The sequence below is a fragment of the Mobula hypostoma genome, chromosome 19 (genome assembly GCF_963921235.1).
Source record: "Mobula hypostoma chromosome 19, sMobHyp1.1, whole genome shotgun sequence".
Taxonomy (NCBI): domain Eukaryota; kingdom Metazoa; phylum Chordata; class Chondrichthyes; order Myliobatiformes; family Myliobatidae; genus Mobula; species Mobula hypostoma.
Genome location: NC_086115.1, coordinates 17,471,650 through 17,486,843, shown reverse-complemented (window position 1 = coordinate 17,486,843; position 15,194 = coordinate 17,471,650). Strand labels below are relative to the sequence as shown.

The following is a 15,194-nucleotide window of genomic DNA, read 5'->3' as shown; positions in this document are numbered from 1 at the left end:
GGGAGTATTCTCGGGCTACACTGCACCCAGATCAGAAGGTGAGCGGATACACGTCGACAAGGACAGGGAGGGGTGAAGGCTGGACTGGGAGAGATGCTCTGTTAGGTTTATGCTTCTATTAGTGAGAGGCAGGGTGCCAGAAGCGAGTGCTGTACAACAGTGGTGAATGACAGGTAAAAGGCTGACTGTGGACTGACATACCTTAAACGTGAGGATTCCTGCCTCCTCTGTCTGTTTCTTGCGAGGTATCAGACCTTGTACTTCCTTCAACTTCTTTTTTTCAACACCTACCTCGTTCTTCTGTTTTTCTACCTTAGGACGCTTCGGTCGGTGTTCAGACGCTGACAGCTGGAGGGAAACAGCATATTTATAAAAGAGTCTTAAAAATCACAGCATTGGTCAGCGAGTGAAACTCCCTCCAGACCATCCCATCACGCACTCCCGGGTCAGACACAGAGGGAAACTTCCCATCACACAAACCAAAGGACAGACATAGAGCGAAGCTTCCTCCACACCACCTCATCGCACACTCCCAACACCACAGACTGAAGCTCCCTCCACACTGTCCCATCAAACCACACTCCCAGCATGAGACACAGAGTGAAGCTTCTTCAACCCTGTCCCATCACACAGATCCAGGGTTAGACACAGAGTGAAGCTCCTTCCTCACCGTCCTATCATATAACCCTTGGAGTTCGACACAGAAGCCCCCTTTGTGATGTTAATTCCTTGACCACTGGAGGAAGAGCAATGCCTTAAGTGCTGGTATTTTGAGCAGTACATTTGCAAAGGGATTTCAAACATTATTTGTTGATTATTTCAGTGGGGAATTGACCAATATTAGGAAATATCTAACCACGGAGCAAAGACTAACAAGTAAACATGCCAATAATCCCTATGATAGCAGAGTCCACATCCACTTACAATCCCTACACAACATTGGAACACATCTTGTTGTCTGTTTTTGTGCTGAATTCCAGCAGCATCAACTCCAAAACTTACCTGAAACAAGTTGTCCTCTCCCTCATTGCTCTTGCTGGCTCCTGTGGTGGGCTTCCTCTGTATCCCCCCGCGGGGGAAGTCCTCCTCCATTGCAACAATTGTCAGCACCTGGACAGATTAAACTACATTGAGGTGTTTGTTCTGCATGATTAACTGCCCACTGGCTACACCAGTTCCTGAGACACCTGGCTGAAGAACAGGGGCCACGCTGCAGTCAGGCAGCAGAGCAGAATGAAATGAGTTGAAATTTATGTCTAATATTGAGACTTTGAACATTCAGCATTGAACAAACCCTTCAGCCTAATGGACCTGTGGAGATCACCAAGAACCCATTTAAACTAGTCCAATGTTATTCTCCCTACCCCTCACCTTCTCCTCATATTAGATTAAATTCAATTTAACTTTGTCATTGTGCCCAGTACAGATACAAAGCCAAAGAAATGCAGTTAGCATCTGACCAGAAATGCAAAGAATGTTATTTACAAAATAACTGTGAATAAAAAGTAAGTGCTACAGCACACAAATATAAAAGTACTGAGACAGTACAATACGGATGCAATACTGCTTAGTGCTGTGATGTGAGGTTCAGCAGGGTCACAGCCTCAGGGAAGAAGCTCTTCCTGAGCCTGCTGGTGCGGGAGCAGAGGCTCCTGTAGCGCCTACCGGATGGGAAGAGAGTAAAAAGTCCATGGTTAGGGTGAGATGCATCCCTGATAATGCTTTTCACCCTGCCCAGGCAGCGTTTATGGTAGATGTTCTCAATGGTGGGCAATTGGGTGCCAATAATCCGCTGGGCAGTTTTCACCACACGCTGGACTGTTTTGCGATCCGATACGGGACAATTGCCATACCACACTGAGATGCAGTTGGTGAGTATGCTCTCAATGGTACAGTGGTAAAAGCCCGTCAGTACCCTGGGACAGAGGTGAGCTTTCTTGATGCTCCGCAGGAAATAAAGGCGCTGTTGTGCCTTTTTGATCAGGATGGAGGAGTTCAGGGACCAGGTGAGATCCTCGGAAATGTGAACACCAAGGAACTTGAAGCTTGATACACGCTCCACTACAGCTCCGTTGATGTAGATGGGGACGTGAGTGTGGCTCCTAGCATGCCTGAAGTCCACAATGATCTCCTTGATCTTCTGGGTGTTAAAGGCCAGGTTGTTGTCGGCACACCACGCAGCCAGGTGCTGGACCTCGTCCCTGTAGGCAGTCTCGTCATCCTCTGATCAGACCAACTACTGTGGTGTCATCTGCGAACTTGATTATGGAGTTAGAACCATGTACAGGAACGCAGTCATAGGTGAAAAGGGAGTACAGAAGAGGGCTCAGCACACAGCCTTGAGGCACGCCGGTGTTCAGGGTGAGAGCGGAGGAGGAGAGGTTGTCTAACTTAACTGATCGGGGTCTGTTAGTCAGCAAGTCCAAGGTCCAATTGCAGAGGGATGAGGTGATACCAAGCTGGCGAAGTTTGGCCATCAGCTTGGAGGGGAATCACAGTACTGAATGCCAAACTAAAGTCAATGAACAGCATTCTGACCTAAGAGTTGGGGCTGTCCAGGTGGGTCAGGGCAGAGTAAAGTGCTGTGGAGATGGCGTCCTCTGTTGACCTGTTGGTGCAATAGGCAAATTGATGGGGGTCCAGGGTAGTGGGCAGACAGGATTTCGGATGTGATAGAACCAGTCTCTCAAACCACTCACTACACAACTGTCAGCGGCCAAATAAGCTGCCACGTGAGGTATGGGATGGAAGTGGAGCACTGAGTGGAAACTAATGCAGTCACCAGTAGAGAAAGCAAACTCCACAAGGACAGGAGCCAGGTTTGGGATTGGAACCGGGTGGCTGAAAACTTCACTCTGCGGCTACTAGGTGCACACCACTATCCTAGTTTTGAAGAATTCAGTGAAACGGAGGAGGCAAAGTAGCATAGTAGTTAGCTCAGCACTCCACAGTGCCAGTGGTGCAAGTTTAATTTCTGCCACTTTCTTTAAGGACTTTGCATGTTGTCCCCATGAATGTGCAGGTTTCCTCCGGGTGCTCTGGTTTCCTCCCACATCCCAAAGATGGGGTAATTTGCACTGTTGGCGCTGAAAGCATGGTGACACTCGCGGGCTGCCCCCAGCACATCTTTGGACAGTGTTGGTTATCAACACAAACCATGCATTTCGCAGTATGTTTTAATGGTCGATGTACATGTGACAAACAAAGCTAATCCTGCTTTCTTTCTTGGACTGAATTTTCAAAGCTTGACATCGCCGGGAAAGAGAGTGAAGATAACAGGCACAGGTTGCAAGAGCTTTGCTGCTGTAGTGACAGTGAGTCGCTCCATAGCGATGGAGCTGGACTTACTGCGTCCTGTTGTTGTGCCAAGATGGTGCACAATCCAACAGGTGGTGAGAGTGATGGTTTTGGGTGTGTTTCTTGTGACCGCAGGACCCCACTGGGCCGTGATAATGCAGTCTGGCTCACTAGTTTATTGGTGAGACTGACAGTGGGAGAGCTGCGCTGCCTCGGCTGTGGCACGGACTAGCCCCTCAACCTGCAGGGTCTGCTCAGGAGAGGAGACACCAGGGTGGTGTGGGAGGGAGCGGAGGCCTCTGCGGGCACAATGGACTGGGGGCTGGCCCCCTCTGCTGGGGCTGCCCTCTGGTGTGGGCTTGGTGGAAAAACACATTGGACCAGGACATCCCATACACCAAAATTCCACAGGCCACTCGGGGACTCGGGTGATATGTTTGTATGACTATGTTTTCCTGCAATCGTAACCATATGTGCTACGTGCTGTTGGTAATACGGTCACGCCTTGGCACCGGAGGAAAGCTGCTTCGTTCGGCTGCATTCATGTATAGTTGATTATCTCTTATCTAACACATCCCTTGCTGATATGCTTAAGGCTGATTTATACTTGTGTGTCAACTCCACGCCGTAGGTATGGCGTCGCTGCGAACCATATGCAGAAGCTACGCGGATCCCTACGCCGTAGCCTGACGCACACCTCTCCCAAAATGTAACTGCGCGTCGCGGCAACGCAGACCGCAACAACTGTGATTGGTCCGCTTGGTAGCATCGCATTTCCTCCTACGCTGCAATAGCTTCCCATCGGCCGACTGAAGGGCAGGGAAGGAACTCTGGCTGCAATGCTTTCCATAAAGCTTTACAGACCTCCGAAATTATGGAGGACACATTTCACTTTTACGAAAAAAGACACTCCCTTTATACTTAAACAACAGGAATTCTCCAGATGCTGGAAATTCATGCAACACACATAAAAGTTGCTGGTGAACGCAGCAGGCCAGGCAGCATCTCTAGGAAGAGGTGCAGTCGATGTTTCAGGCCGAGACCCTTCGTCAGGACTAACTGAAGGAAGTTAGTCCTGACGAAGGGTCTCAGCCTGAAACGTCGACTGCACCTCTTCCTAGAGATGCTGCCTGGCCTGCTGTGTTCACCAGCAACTTTTATGTGTGTTGCTCCCTTTATACTTGTTTATCCCGAGAAAGGCTACCACAACCGTGAAGCCTTGCGTGGGCAGGTGTGTGCGCATGCATGACGTGCGCGAATTGTAGAGCGATGCAGACACACCAACGCAGAGGTATAGATGATCACCACGCACGTAGGCCACTTGCGTAGGTTATGGCCCCCATTTGACACAGAAGTATAAATCAGCCTTTACACACCACCCCACCCCCATAAAGCCCATCAGTATCTGATTAGAAGTTCTCAAGGACTGAGCAACTGAAGCCTTATGGGCTTGACAGGGTGATTGTGGAGCTGTTTTGTCTGCCTGGGACTTCTAGAAATAGAATGAGTGTTCAGGTTTCGAAGCGTCAGATGTTCAGTTCAGAAATGTTTGGTCTCTTCACCTCGGGGGTGGTGAATGTTTGGAACTCTGAGTTTATTCCAGACTAGGGGGTTCCAAACCCTTTTTATGCCATTGAGCCTGACCATTAACCGAGGAATGCATGGAGCCTGGCCTGGGTTGGGAACCCCAGTTCAAGACAGGCAGACAGAAGAGAATCAGGGGTGTACGGGCAACACTGGAGATAGAGTTTAGGAGAGTGAATGGCACCTAACAGCAACTCCTTTGCTTGCATCTTAAGAAACAGCTCTATTTCCACCTTTAATATCTCTACTTTTCTCTTTCAGGGCTCTCTTGAAGACCCTGACCTGGAGTTACACACAGGCTTCGGTTCTTTGCAGGAATGGGACCCATTCTCAGGGTTCACGACTGGTTGCTATTCGACATGTCAAGGGTTTGGCCTAAGAATCTTGATCGTGTTTGGAAGCCTAACATCTTGGGTCTCTGGAGATGGGCAGATCAAGGGTCAGTGTCAGGGCAGGAGACTCGTGTGTCATCAGGGAGGCCGGAAAAGCTTCCGCTGTGGGCCCAAAGACCCGAGGTCTTTGCGATCTTCGGACACAGAGCTCGGAAAAAGTGACAAAACGGACTTTTACGATTGTAAACCAGCGGGTTGTTGTTATGTCTCCCACTAGCTGTGAAAATGGGGACACTGCCCTCTCCCTGGCCAGGGAAGGAGAGAACCTGTGGTTCGTTAAATTTTGGATAAAATGCGAAGCTTTTGGTGTAACTTTGGTTTGTCTTTGCTATTGCTTAGCACACAATTGGGCTCGGTGATGGTACCAATGCCCTTTTTTTTTGTTGGTGGGGGAGGGGGGATCGTTGCTCGCTGCCGCTTACGTGCAGGAGGGGGGAGCTGGGGGGGACTTTGGGGTTCTCACGTTTAACTGTCGTTCATTCTTTGGGGCACTTCTCTGTTTTTGTGGATGCTTGCGAAGAAAAAGCATTTCAGGATGAATATTGTATACATTCCTCTAACATTAAATTTGACCTTTGAGTGGGCTAGGTACCAGGAGATGTCACAGTCATACAACACAAACACAGGCCCCTTTGGCCCAACTGCTCTATTATGACCAAGATGCTCATCTAAGCTGGCTCCCAGTTGCCACATATTCTTCCAAACCTTTCTTAACCACACATCTATCCAAGTAAGTTTTAAATATCTTTAATGTACCTGGGCAACCACTGCCTCTGGCAGCTCATACCATATACAGACCACCCCCTGTGTGGAAACCTCTCCGTACAGCCTCTCTGGTCAACTCTCCTTTCATCCGTGCACTCTATTTCTTGATTCCCTTGCCTGGGAAAGATAAATAGATGCTACCTACGCCCTCATACACTTCTGTAATGTCACTAGCCAGTCTTTTCTGCGGCTAGTACTGCTATCTGTTTTCTGCATATTGAAATATGCGTGACGTTGGTACCGTATTTTTACACATTGGTCCCTGTGAAATGCTGTTTCCTTTGGTTGTATTCTCGTGTATAGATGAGTGATAATTAAACTTGAACTCTGCGACTTTTTAAGGACGGGCGCCGACTGCTGTGCCAAATGACCTGATACCATGCCGCTGTAAGTTAGAGAAGGGTCGAGGGCCCCTCCTGTATCTCCGTTCCGGCACCGAACGGTGATAATCCTCTCCGTCCCCACCTCGCCCCGGACCCTCAAGCAACCTACCATCCCCGAAGACCCTGCATCCCATCAGCACCAGCCCAACCCGTTACATCACATCACAACTCTATTTTACTCCACTTTGTCCATCACTCTCTCACCAGAAATCTGGACACACGGACATGATACGGTCCCAGAGGGGTCTCGGAACCAGGGGCCTCCTCTCCCCACCGGTCCAGCTCGCTACACCCCCACCGCACATCATCCTATTCCACCAAACCCAGCCGAACCCTGGACCCACGGGTTCGCTCTGCCCGAGGGCCCCCGGACGCGAGGATCTCCCCTCCCCACCGACCCAACCCGTTACCTCCTCCACCATCCTATTCCACCCCACCCACGCTCCCCCATCAGGACCCGGACACGCGACCACCCCCAACCCCTGCCGACGGACAACCCGACCACATCTACCACCCGCCTACCGTACAACACCCGCTGATTCCTCACTCGCTCACATGGGCATCGCCATGACTCCAACCTCCGGAAATACTTCGCGACGCCCAGCAAATACTTCCGGAGAATGGACTGTAAATGGCACATAGTCCGCCTTGAGAGACTCCCACAATCTTGCCCAATCAACAGCAGACATATGATGAGTGACGTCGACATTGTCCAATGCAAGTAGGGAGCTTTGTCTGTAGTCCAATCATCGTAGGCTTGTCCCGTGGTGGGCGGGTCACACATTTGCCAATCAATGGTTGCTGAGGAGACAGAATAAGTGCAGTTGAGGTTCAACCGGTCCAATAGGCGTTTTACGTTGGTGGGGTTAATGTGATTGACACTGCATTCGGTCAATAGATAAGTAAAGCACTCGGCGGCGTCAGGAACAGGCCGAGTGACGGGAATCTCTTCCAATAGGCGCTACTGGTGGGCGGTATTTCCGGCGCCGCTCTGTGGAGCCTGGGCCTGTGAAGGACATTGGGATCGGCGGAGTGAAGGTGAGAATGAGGGGGCCGGGGGCGGGAGTGGGAATGCCTGGGGATAGTGAGACGGTTGGACAGGCCTCAGCGGGAGCTCGGTGAGAAAACCGGGGCCTGGTGTGGCCACGACTCCCTAACCTGAGCTTCTCGTACACGGGACGGGCCCCGTTTCAGGCGGCTGGGAATGGCGGAAGGCGGGTCGGTGAGGCCCTGTACCCAGAGGGCGGGGGTCGGGGAAGCCCGGGCTCCGCATCCTTCAGTCAGACTTCGCTGGACCGTAAGAGGCCGTTGAGCCGATTGTCCCCCTTCCGGCTCGGAGAGGCCCTCCTATCACCGGGAAACAGACACCGCGACTGCCCGCTGGGTCTGGAGGAGCGCTGGCCACTCACACCCTCCGCCCCCGTCGGCAGATCCCCAGCCCTCCAGTCTCTGGATTGGACTGGCCTGAGGGACGGAGCCTACCGATTCTTGATGATAGGGCAGAGTAGTTCGTGAAGTCGATTTAATCTCTCTGGACGTCTCCATCAGCTCTCCCTTCATCCCGAATCGTTCCCTAAGGACGACAGTGTTCCATCCCGGTAACATCCTCACAAATCCCCCTACACCCCAGTGCAATCCCTTCTCTGCTGTGACCTGGAGACCGGGAATGCACGAGTGCTCAAGCTGTCTCCGTTTCACACTACCTTTCTGTTCGTATTCGTGCTTGAAGAAGAAATGAAAGAATTCTGTATGCTCCTTTAGCTGCCTTATTGATCAGACCTGAGGATCTCTGGGTATGCATTCTCTCTGTTCCTTTACACCGTTCTGTAACCTATGTTTTGCCTGATCCACCTCACTAATATTTTGCCTTGCTCTTCTCTGGATTAAATTTCATTTCCCACTTGCTGCCCAACTGACCAGGCCATCAATATTTGGGTCATGGCCTGAAATGTTCAAGATCAAAGGAAAGCTTATTATCAAAGTATGTATAAATTATACAACCCTGAGAATGGTCTGCTTGCAGACAGCCACAAAACAAGAAACAGGAACAAAGCAATTTTTTAAAAAGACCAACACTCAATGAGAGGAAAAACAAATAAAAGTCAGCTATTTATTTCCTTTATCGTGTTTGTTTATACTTTTCCGCAAATGCTGCCTGACCTGCTGAATTCCTCCAGCGCTGTGTTGCCATCGCTCTGCAGAATCTCTTGTTTATTGATAACTTTCTGCAATCTAAATCTTTCCTTTTTTACTGCCAATCACACACTTCTATCAACTGTAAACTTTATCATGTTCCCTTTATTGACATAATTTAGGTAGAGTTTACATGGACATTGAAATGAACAGAGTGGAGGGATGTGGATGATGCACAGGGGGTCATGGTATAAATTGGCATCAAGGTTGGCACAACATTGCTGGACAATTGGCCTGTCCGTTGCTACACTGTTCTATTTCTGTAGATTAGCTTTATTTATCACGTGCGTTAAAACAGACAGTGAAATTTGTCATTTGCATCAATGGCCAACACAGCTCGAGGATGTGCTGAGGGCAGTCCGCAAGAGAGAGAGTGTTGTGTGTGTTTTCTCCCCTGTCTCTCTTTTTAAGCTGCTGATTAATGTTGGTAGTTCTGAACCTCTGGCACCTTTCCTGCAAACAGAGAGGGCTGAAGTGTTATAAGCAGAGTGGCTGACATCTCCTGCTTTTAGTATTTGAATTGTTTTCCATCTGTACTTGCTGAGATCATATTCTGTCTGGGCTATTGAATAGATCTCCTGTACAATAAAGTTGATTATAGATTTGAAAAATATGTTAGGGGCACTTAAGAAACTCTTAGATACGCATGTGGATGAATGTAAAATGGTGGGCTATGTGGCAGTGAAGGGTTAGACTGATCTTCGGGTAGGTTGAAGGGTTGGTACAACATTGCGGGCCAAAGGGCTTGCACTGTGCTCTGTTCTTTGTGTACTTGTGCTTTTTCTTTACACTCAGTTACTATAGAAATAGATCGTGTTGATGTTGAGATGTTTGCGGGTTTTGAAGCTCCGTTTCATTGTGTTCAGCTTCAACACACGTCAGTTGCACACTTGGACTGGGATGCCAAGATATGTGTTGTGACGCTTGTTGAAACGTGTCATTTTCTCTCTCTGCAGCCAGTGTAAGGAGAATGGCAGGTCACGAGGCTTCTGGCCAGCACCAGTTCACTGGATTCCAGAAATATTTCAATGCCTACACCATGACAGGCAGGAGGAACGTAAGTACCACGAGAGTGATCTGGAGGAAGCAAGAGATGCTGAGTTGGTTGTGGAGATTGATGGATGTTGGTAGCTAATCATAAATACAGGAGATTCTGCAGATGTGGAAATCTTGAACAACAAATGCAAAATGCTGGAGAACTCGGCAATGTTTTGATGAAGAACCTCAGCCCAAAATATTGATTGTCTATTCCCCCTCCGTAGGTGCTGCCTGACTTACTGAGTTCCCCCAGCATTTTGAGATGCTGGTGGTTAGTGGTTGAGAGGGGAAGAGTGTGGATTGGCCTTGACCTACTGTGTGGTCACCTGCTGTCACTAGAGATGTGAATCTGTGAGTAAGTGTGATGGAGGTGTACCAGACCACATTGGACTCATCAGCAAAGCTGGAGCGAGCCTGCCTATTCAGAGACCTGCAGACACAGATAAAGTCTGGACAGAAGATACAAGGCACATGCTTCATGCTGACTGATGATAATCTTGAAGTTGCTCCCTAATTTAAAGTGCCCCCACCCAGATTCAAACTTAGTCTCTTGCTGAGAATCACTAAACTATTACAACACTGAGATCAGAGCCTACATTCCAGCCTGGATAGATTGGACGTGCAAACAATGTTTCCTATAGTGAGGAGTCTAGGACTAGAGGTCACAGCCTTAGAATAAAAGGACATTCCTTTAGAACAGAGATGAGGGATCTTTTTAGCCAGAGGGTAGTGAATCTGTGGAATACATTGCCACAGACAGCTGAGAAAGCCAAGTTGTTGTGGAGGTTGATAGGTACTTTATTAGTAAGGGTCCCAAAGGTTATGGGGAGAAGGAAAGAGAATGGCAGAGAAGAATCGATAGGTTGAATTACCTAATTCTGCTTCTGTTTCTTATGGTCTTGACAGAAAAAGACCGACAAGCAACCATTGTACAAACTCCATTCTTTTGTCATAGAACCCACCTAAATTGTCTTTGTCTCTGTAACTATTTTGAGCTGAGTCTCATTTGGGGAAAGTAGGAAGAAGTTACACTTCTGCCATCCTCTTATGGCTTCAGAATGTACCGAAATGTTGTTGCTGGGTTTTTTTTCACAATGGTGTCCTTTGAAATCTAGTTAATTGGCAAGACTGCCACTGACCAAGTGCACAGAGTGGCTGCTGAAGAAAGCGCAGTGATGAAATCCACAAGTTTAAAAATGGCAGAGTATGGCATGGGCAAAGTGGAAATAGTAAAGCAAATTTATTTAGTAAGTAGAACATAGAGCATTTCATAGGTGAATAAATCTTAAGATAAATATGGTTTTCAGTAATCATTGTGTATTGTATAAATTACTGGAATTGAAGCAGAAACAAATGATTAATAAAACAAGTAGCTGGTTGACTTTCATAACAGGGAATAAAAGATGCACCTACAGTAACAGATGAATGTTTGGTCTCCAAGCCTAATGTAATGCAACCCAGAGTGCAGCAGAGGTTTGTTGAGAGGGCTGTCCTGTCAGATAAATTAAGCAATGTCCTTTGGCATTTTGAAGAGTTCATTCGTTAGAACACAACAGGGCCAATATTGGTAAGCCATTCCCTTGGCTAGGGTTACTACAGTTCATCATTATTATTATGTGCCATGTTGTATGATATAGGTGATTATGACCATGATTGTTCTTGGCAAATTTTTCTACAGAAGTGGTTTGCCATTGCCTTCTTTTGGACAATGTCTTAATAGGACAGGTGGCCCCAGTCATTATCAATACCCTTCAGAGATTGTCTGCCTGGCATCATAATCAGGACTTGTGATATGCACCAGTTGCTCATACGACTATGCACTGCCTGCTCCCATGTCTTTACGGGACCCTGATCGGGGTGGCGGAGGGAAGGAGTGCCTTACACCGTCTTTGGTAGAGGCATATAGTGGCATCCAAAAGTTTGGGCACCCCTGGTCAAAATTTCTGTTACTGTGAATGGTTAAGTGAGTAGAAGATGAACTGATCTCCAAAAGTCATAAAGTTAAAGATGAAACACTCTTTTCAACATTTTAAGCAAGATTAGTGTATTATTTTTGTTTTGTACAATTTTAGTGGGGGAGAAAGGAAAGGAGCACCATGCAAAAGTTTGGGCACACCAAGAGATTTGAGCTCTCAGATAACTTTTACCAAGGTCTCAGGCCTTAATTAGCTTGTTAGGGCTATGGCTTGTTCACAGTCATCGTTAGGAAAGGCCAGGTGATGCAAATTTCAAAGCTTTATAAATACCCTGACTCCTCAAACCTTGTCCCAACAATCAGCAGCCATGGGCTCCTCTAAGCAGCTGCCTAGCACTCTGAAAATTAAAACATGTGATGCCCACAAAGTAGGAGAAGGCTATAAGAAGATAGCAAAGTGTTTTCAGGTAGCCATTTCCACAGTTCGTAATGTAATTAAGAAATGGCAATTAACAGGAACGGTGGGGGTCAAGTTGAGGTCTGGAAGACCAAGAAAACTTTCTGAGAGAACTGCTCGTAGGATTGCTAGAAAGGCAAATCAAAACCCCCGTACGACTGCAAAAGACCTTTAGGAAGATTTACCAGACTCTGGAGTGGTGGTGCACTGTTCTACTGTGCAGCAACACCTGCACAAATATGACCTTCATGGAAGAGTCATCAGAAGAAAACCTTTCCTGCGTCCTCACCACAAACTCCTGCATCTGAAGTTTGCAAAGGAACATCTAAACAAGCCTGATGCATTTTGGAAACAAGTCCTGTGGACTGATGAAGTTAAAGTAGAACTTTTTGGCCGCAATGAGCAAAGGTATGTTTGGAGAAAAAAGGGTGCAGAATTTCATGAAAAGAACACCTCTCCAACTGTTAAGCACGGGGGTGGATCGATCTTGCTTTGGGCTTGTGTTGCAGCCAGTGGCACGGGGAACATTTACTGGTAGAGGGAAGAATGAATTCAATTAAATACCAGCAAATTCTGGAAGCAAACATCACACCGTCTGTAAAAAAGCTGAAGATGAAAAGAGGATGGCTTCTACAACAGGATAACGATCCTAAACACACCTCAAAATCCACAATGGACTACCTCAGGAGGTGCAAGCTGAAGGTTTTGCCATGACCCTCACAGTCCCCTGACCTAAACATCATTGAAAATCTGTACATAGACCTCAAAAGAGCAGTGCATGCAAGACAGCCCAAAAATCTCACAGAACTGGAAGGCTTTTGTAAGGAAGAATGGGTGAAAATCCCTAAGAGTGAAGGATTGAAAGACTCTTAGCTGGCTACAGAAAGCGTTTACAAGCTGTGATACCTGCCAAAGGGGGTGTTACTAAATATTGGCCATGCAGGGTGCCCAAACTTTTGCTTTGGGCCCTTTTCCTTTTTTGTTATTTTGAGAACTGTAAAAGATGGAAATAAAAAGGTAATCTTTAACTTCATGCCTTTTGGAAATCAGGTCATCTTTTACTTGCTTAGCTATTCACAGTAACAGAAATTTTGACCGGGGTGCCCAAACTTTTGCATGCCACTGTAGCTCCAACCTGCCACCCAGCACAACAGTTATCAGGCATACATCCTGAATAAGGGGAACTATTGAGATCTGAGATCAGTAGTAAGTTCTTCACTTGAGTCAGTAAGTTTGTGCTTTTCTCTTCCTTGCCCTGGGGCTGTACAGAATAGATGTTGAGTATATTTGAGGCAGACTGGTACACTTCTGTCCTGCTGGGGAATCTGAATAAGAGGACTGAGCAGAAAAGTAGATAAGCTTTGGAAACGGCCATGCTGTTGAATGGTGGACATGGCTGGACAGATGCCCTTTCCAGCTTCAGTTACCACAGTGAACGTGCATTAATGTAGCTCTGAAATGCAAGAGGTCCCAGAGTCCACCAAACTTCATCTGAGACATGAGATGTGTCTTTTTAGGAACTGAGTTTTGTTCCACTTCATTAACATGCACATTCTCTCACCCCTCCCTCTCTGTTTCATCTGCACAGTACGTACTGGCTACATATGCAGGGATCGCATCACTTGTATTGTACTTCAAACTGAGATCGAAGAAGAAGGCACCAGCAGCAATCACAGATCAGAAATGATAGGTGAGAAATTTTACCTTCAACTGTTTCTAACTTACAGGTCAAAGTAAAGGGAGTTTTGTGGGTGGAACAGTAGCATTGTGGTTAGTACAGCACTTTACAGCGGCAGCAATCACTGATTGCGATTCAATTCTTGCTGCTGTCTGAGTTTGTACGTTCTCCCTGTCACTGCGTGGGTTTCCTCTGGGTGCTCAGGATTCCTTCAAAATCCCAAAGATACACGGTTTGGGGTTACGAAGTTCTGGGCATGCTGTGTTGGCAGAAGTGTGACGACATTGCAGGCTGCCCCCAGCACATACTTGGAAAGTGTTAGTCATTGACACAAAAAGATGCTTTTCACTGTCTCAACTAAACTCTTCTTGGGCTTCCATCCAGGTACAGGTATCAGTTTTAACTGACATTTCGATGGCAAACTCTGCCATTCACAGGGAATCCTGTAAACGCCAGCTGTCCTGAGTCCCAGGTCATCTTTGACCCGCATAAGTTGCGATTTGAGCTTCTTTGGATTGTGAGTGTGGACCAGTGTGTATCAGCCAGATGGGGCGTACAGTTGAAACGCACATTAAGGAGCACAAGAGTTGGGTTGCCCAGAGAAATCAGTGGTAGCAGAACATTGCGTTCGCAGTGGCCGTAGGATTGGCTTTGATTGCACAAAAACTACTGTGCTGTGACATTGGGTTTTGGGACCGTCTGGTGAAGGAAGCCATTGAAATAAAGGAAAAAATTTTAACAAAGATGAAAGTCTTGTTCCAATTAAGAACTGGAATTTGATTGTAAACAAAGTGGGACTGCAGAAACCTGATGTTAGTCCTCATCCAATCAGGAGGGATGGACGATGGGGGTATAAATACCACCAGACTAGATGAGCCCAGGCGTCATCCCTGATGAAGATGGCAGTTTGTCATTGAAACATAGGGTTAAAATCGATACTTGTACTTGGCTGGAAGCCCGAGAAGAGTTTATTCATCATAAGGAAAGCACTAGGTCCTTTTCACTGTGTGTTTTGATGTACATGTGATAAAGTTCATCTTTATCTGATTTTGCTCCACTAGCCAATATTTTCATGCTGTCTCAGCCCCAAGAGCCATACCCTGCCCAAGTATGTGACAGGACAGTGTAGAGGGAGTCTTGCATCCAGTGTGTCAGCCCTGTTCTGGGAATGTTTAATGGGTCAGTACAGCTAATCTGTTGTGGTACTAGGAAACGTGTGCACAATTCTTTTGGCTGTGGGCAGTTGCTGTTTATTTGAGGAATGTCTTGGCATTGACCCTGAAAGCTGGCCTTGTGTTTCTGAGGTCTTATTTACCTGTTTATGATTCTTTTCTCAGGTTCTCCTCGGTGAGGGTGCAAGTATGAAATTAAGGACCAGCATGTGTTTCTGTTGGACTTGTGGAAATAATTTAAACCTCTACAATCATTACTATTATGCTGTAATATAAGTTATCTGCTTTCACAAGTAAAACTCCTGGGATTCTGTTTCAGT

The 15,194-nt window shown here is 47.1% G+C and overlaps 2 protein-coding genes across 4 annotated transcripts in view; one reads left to right on the top strand and one right to left on the bottom strand.

Moving 5' to 3' along the window:
• Positions 1 to 7,016, bottom strand: part of pdcd11 (programmed cell death 11) — a 71,840-nt gene extending 64,824 nt beyond the window's left edge. For 2 of the 3 annotated variants that reach the window (XM_063071427.1, XM_063071430.1), the window contains exons 1-3: positions 6,944 to 7,016; positions 1,003 to 1,110; positions 202 to 348 (exon numbers count right to left, since the gene is read on the bottom strand). In XM_063071427.1, coding sequence (XP_062927497.1) covers positions 202 to 348; positions 1,003 to 1,092 — 237 coding nt within the window. In that variant the 5' untranslated portion in view covers positions 1,093 to 1,110; positions 6,944 to 7,016. The remainder of the gene's footprint in view (positions 1 to 201; positions 349 to 1,002; positions 1,111 to 6,943) is intronic. The other variant, XM_063071429.1, reaches the window with a different exon arrangement.
• A 296-nt stretch (positions 7,017 to 7,312) lies between these two features.
• Positions 7,313 to 15,189, top strand: atp5md (ATP synthase membrane subunit k). The gene is made up of 4 exons (XM_063071426.1): positions 7,313 to 7,459; positions 9,571 to 9,671; positions 13,613 to 13,714; positions 15,040 to 15,189. Exons 2-3 carry the CDS (start codon positions 9,585 to 9,587, stop codon positions 13,709 to 13,711), a joined length of 186 nt encoding a protein of 61 aa, XP_062927496.1. The 5' UTR covers positions 7,313 to 7,459; positions 9,571 to 9,584; the 3' UTR covers positions 13,712 to 13,714; positions 15,040 to 15,189.
• Positions 15,190 to 15,194: the final 5 nt, after the last annotated feature.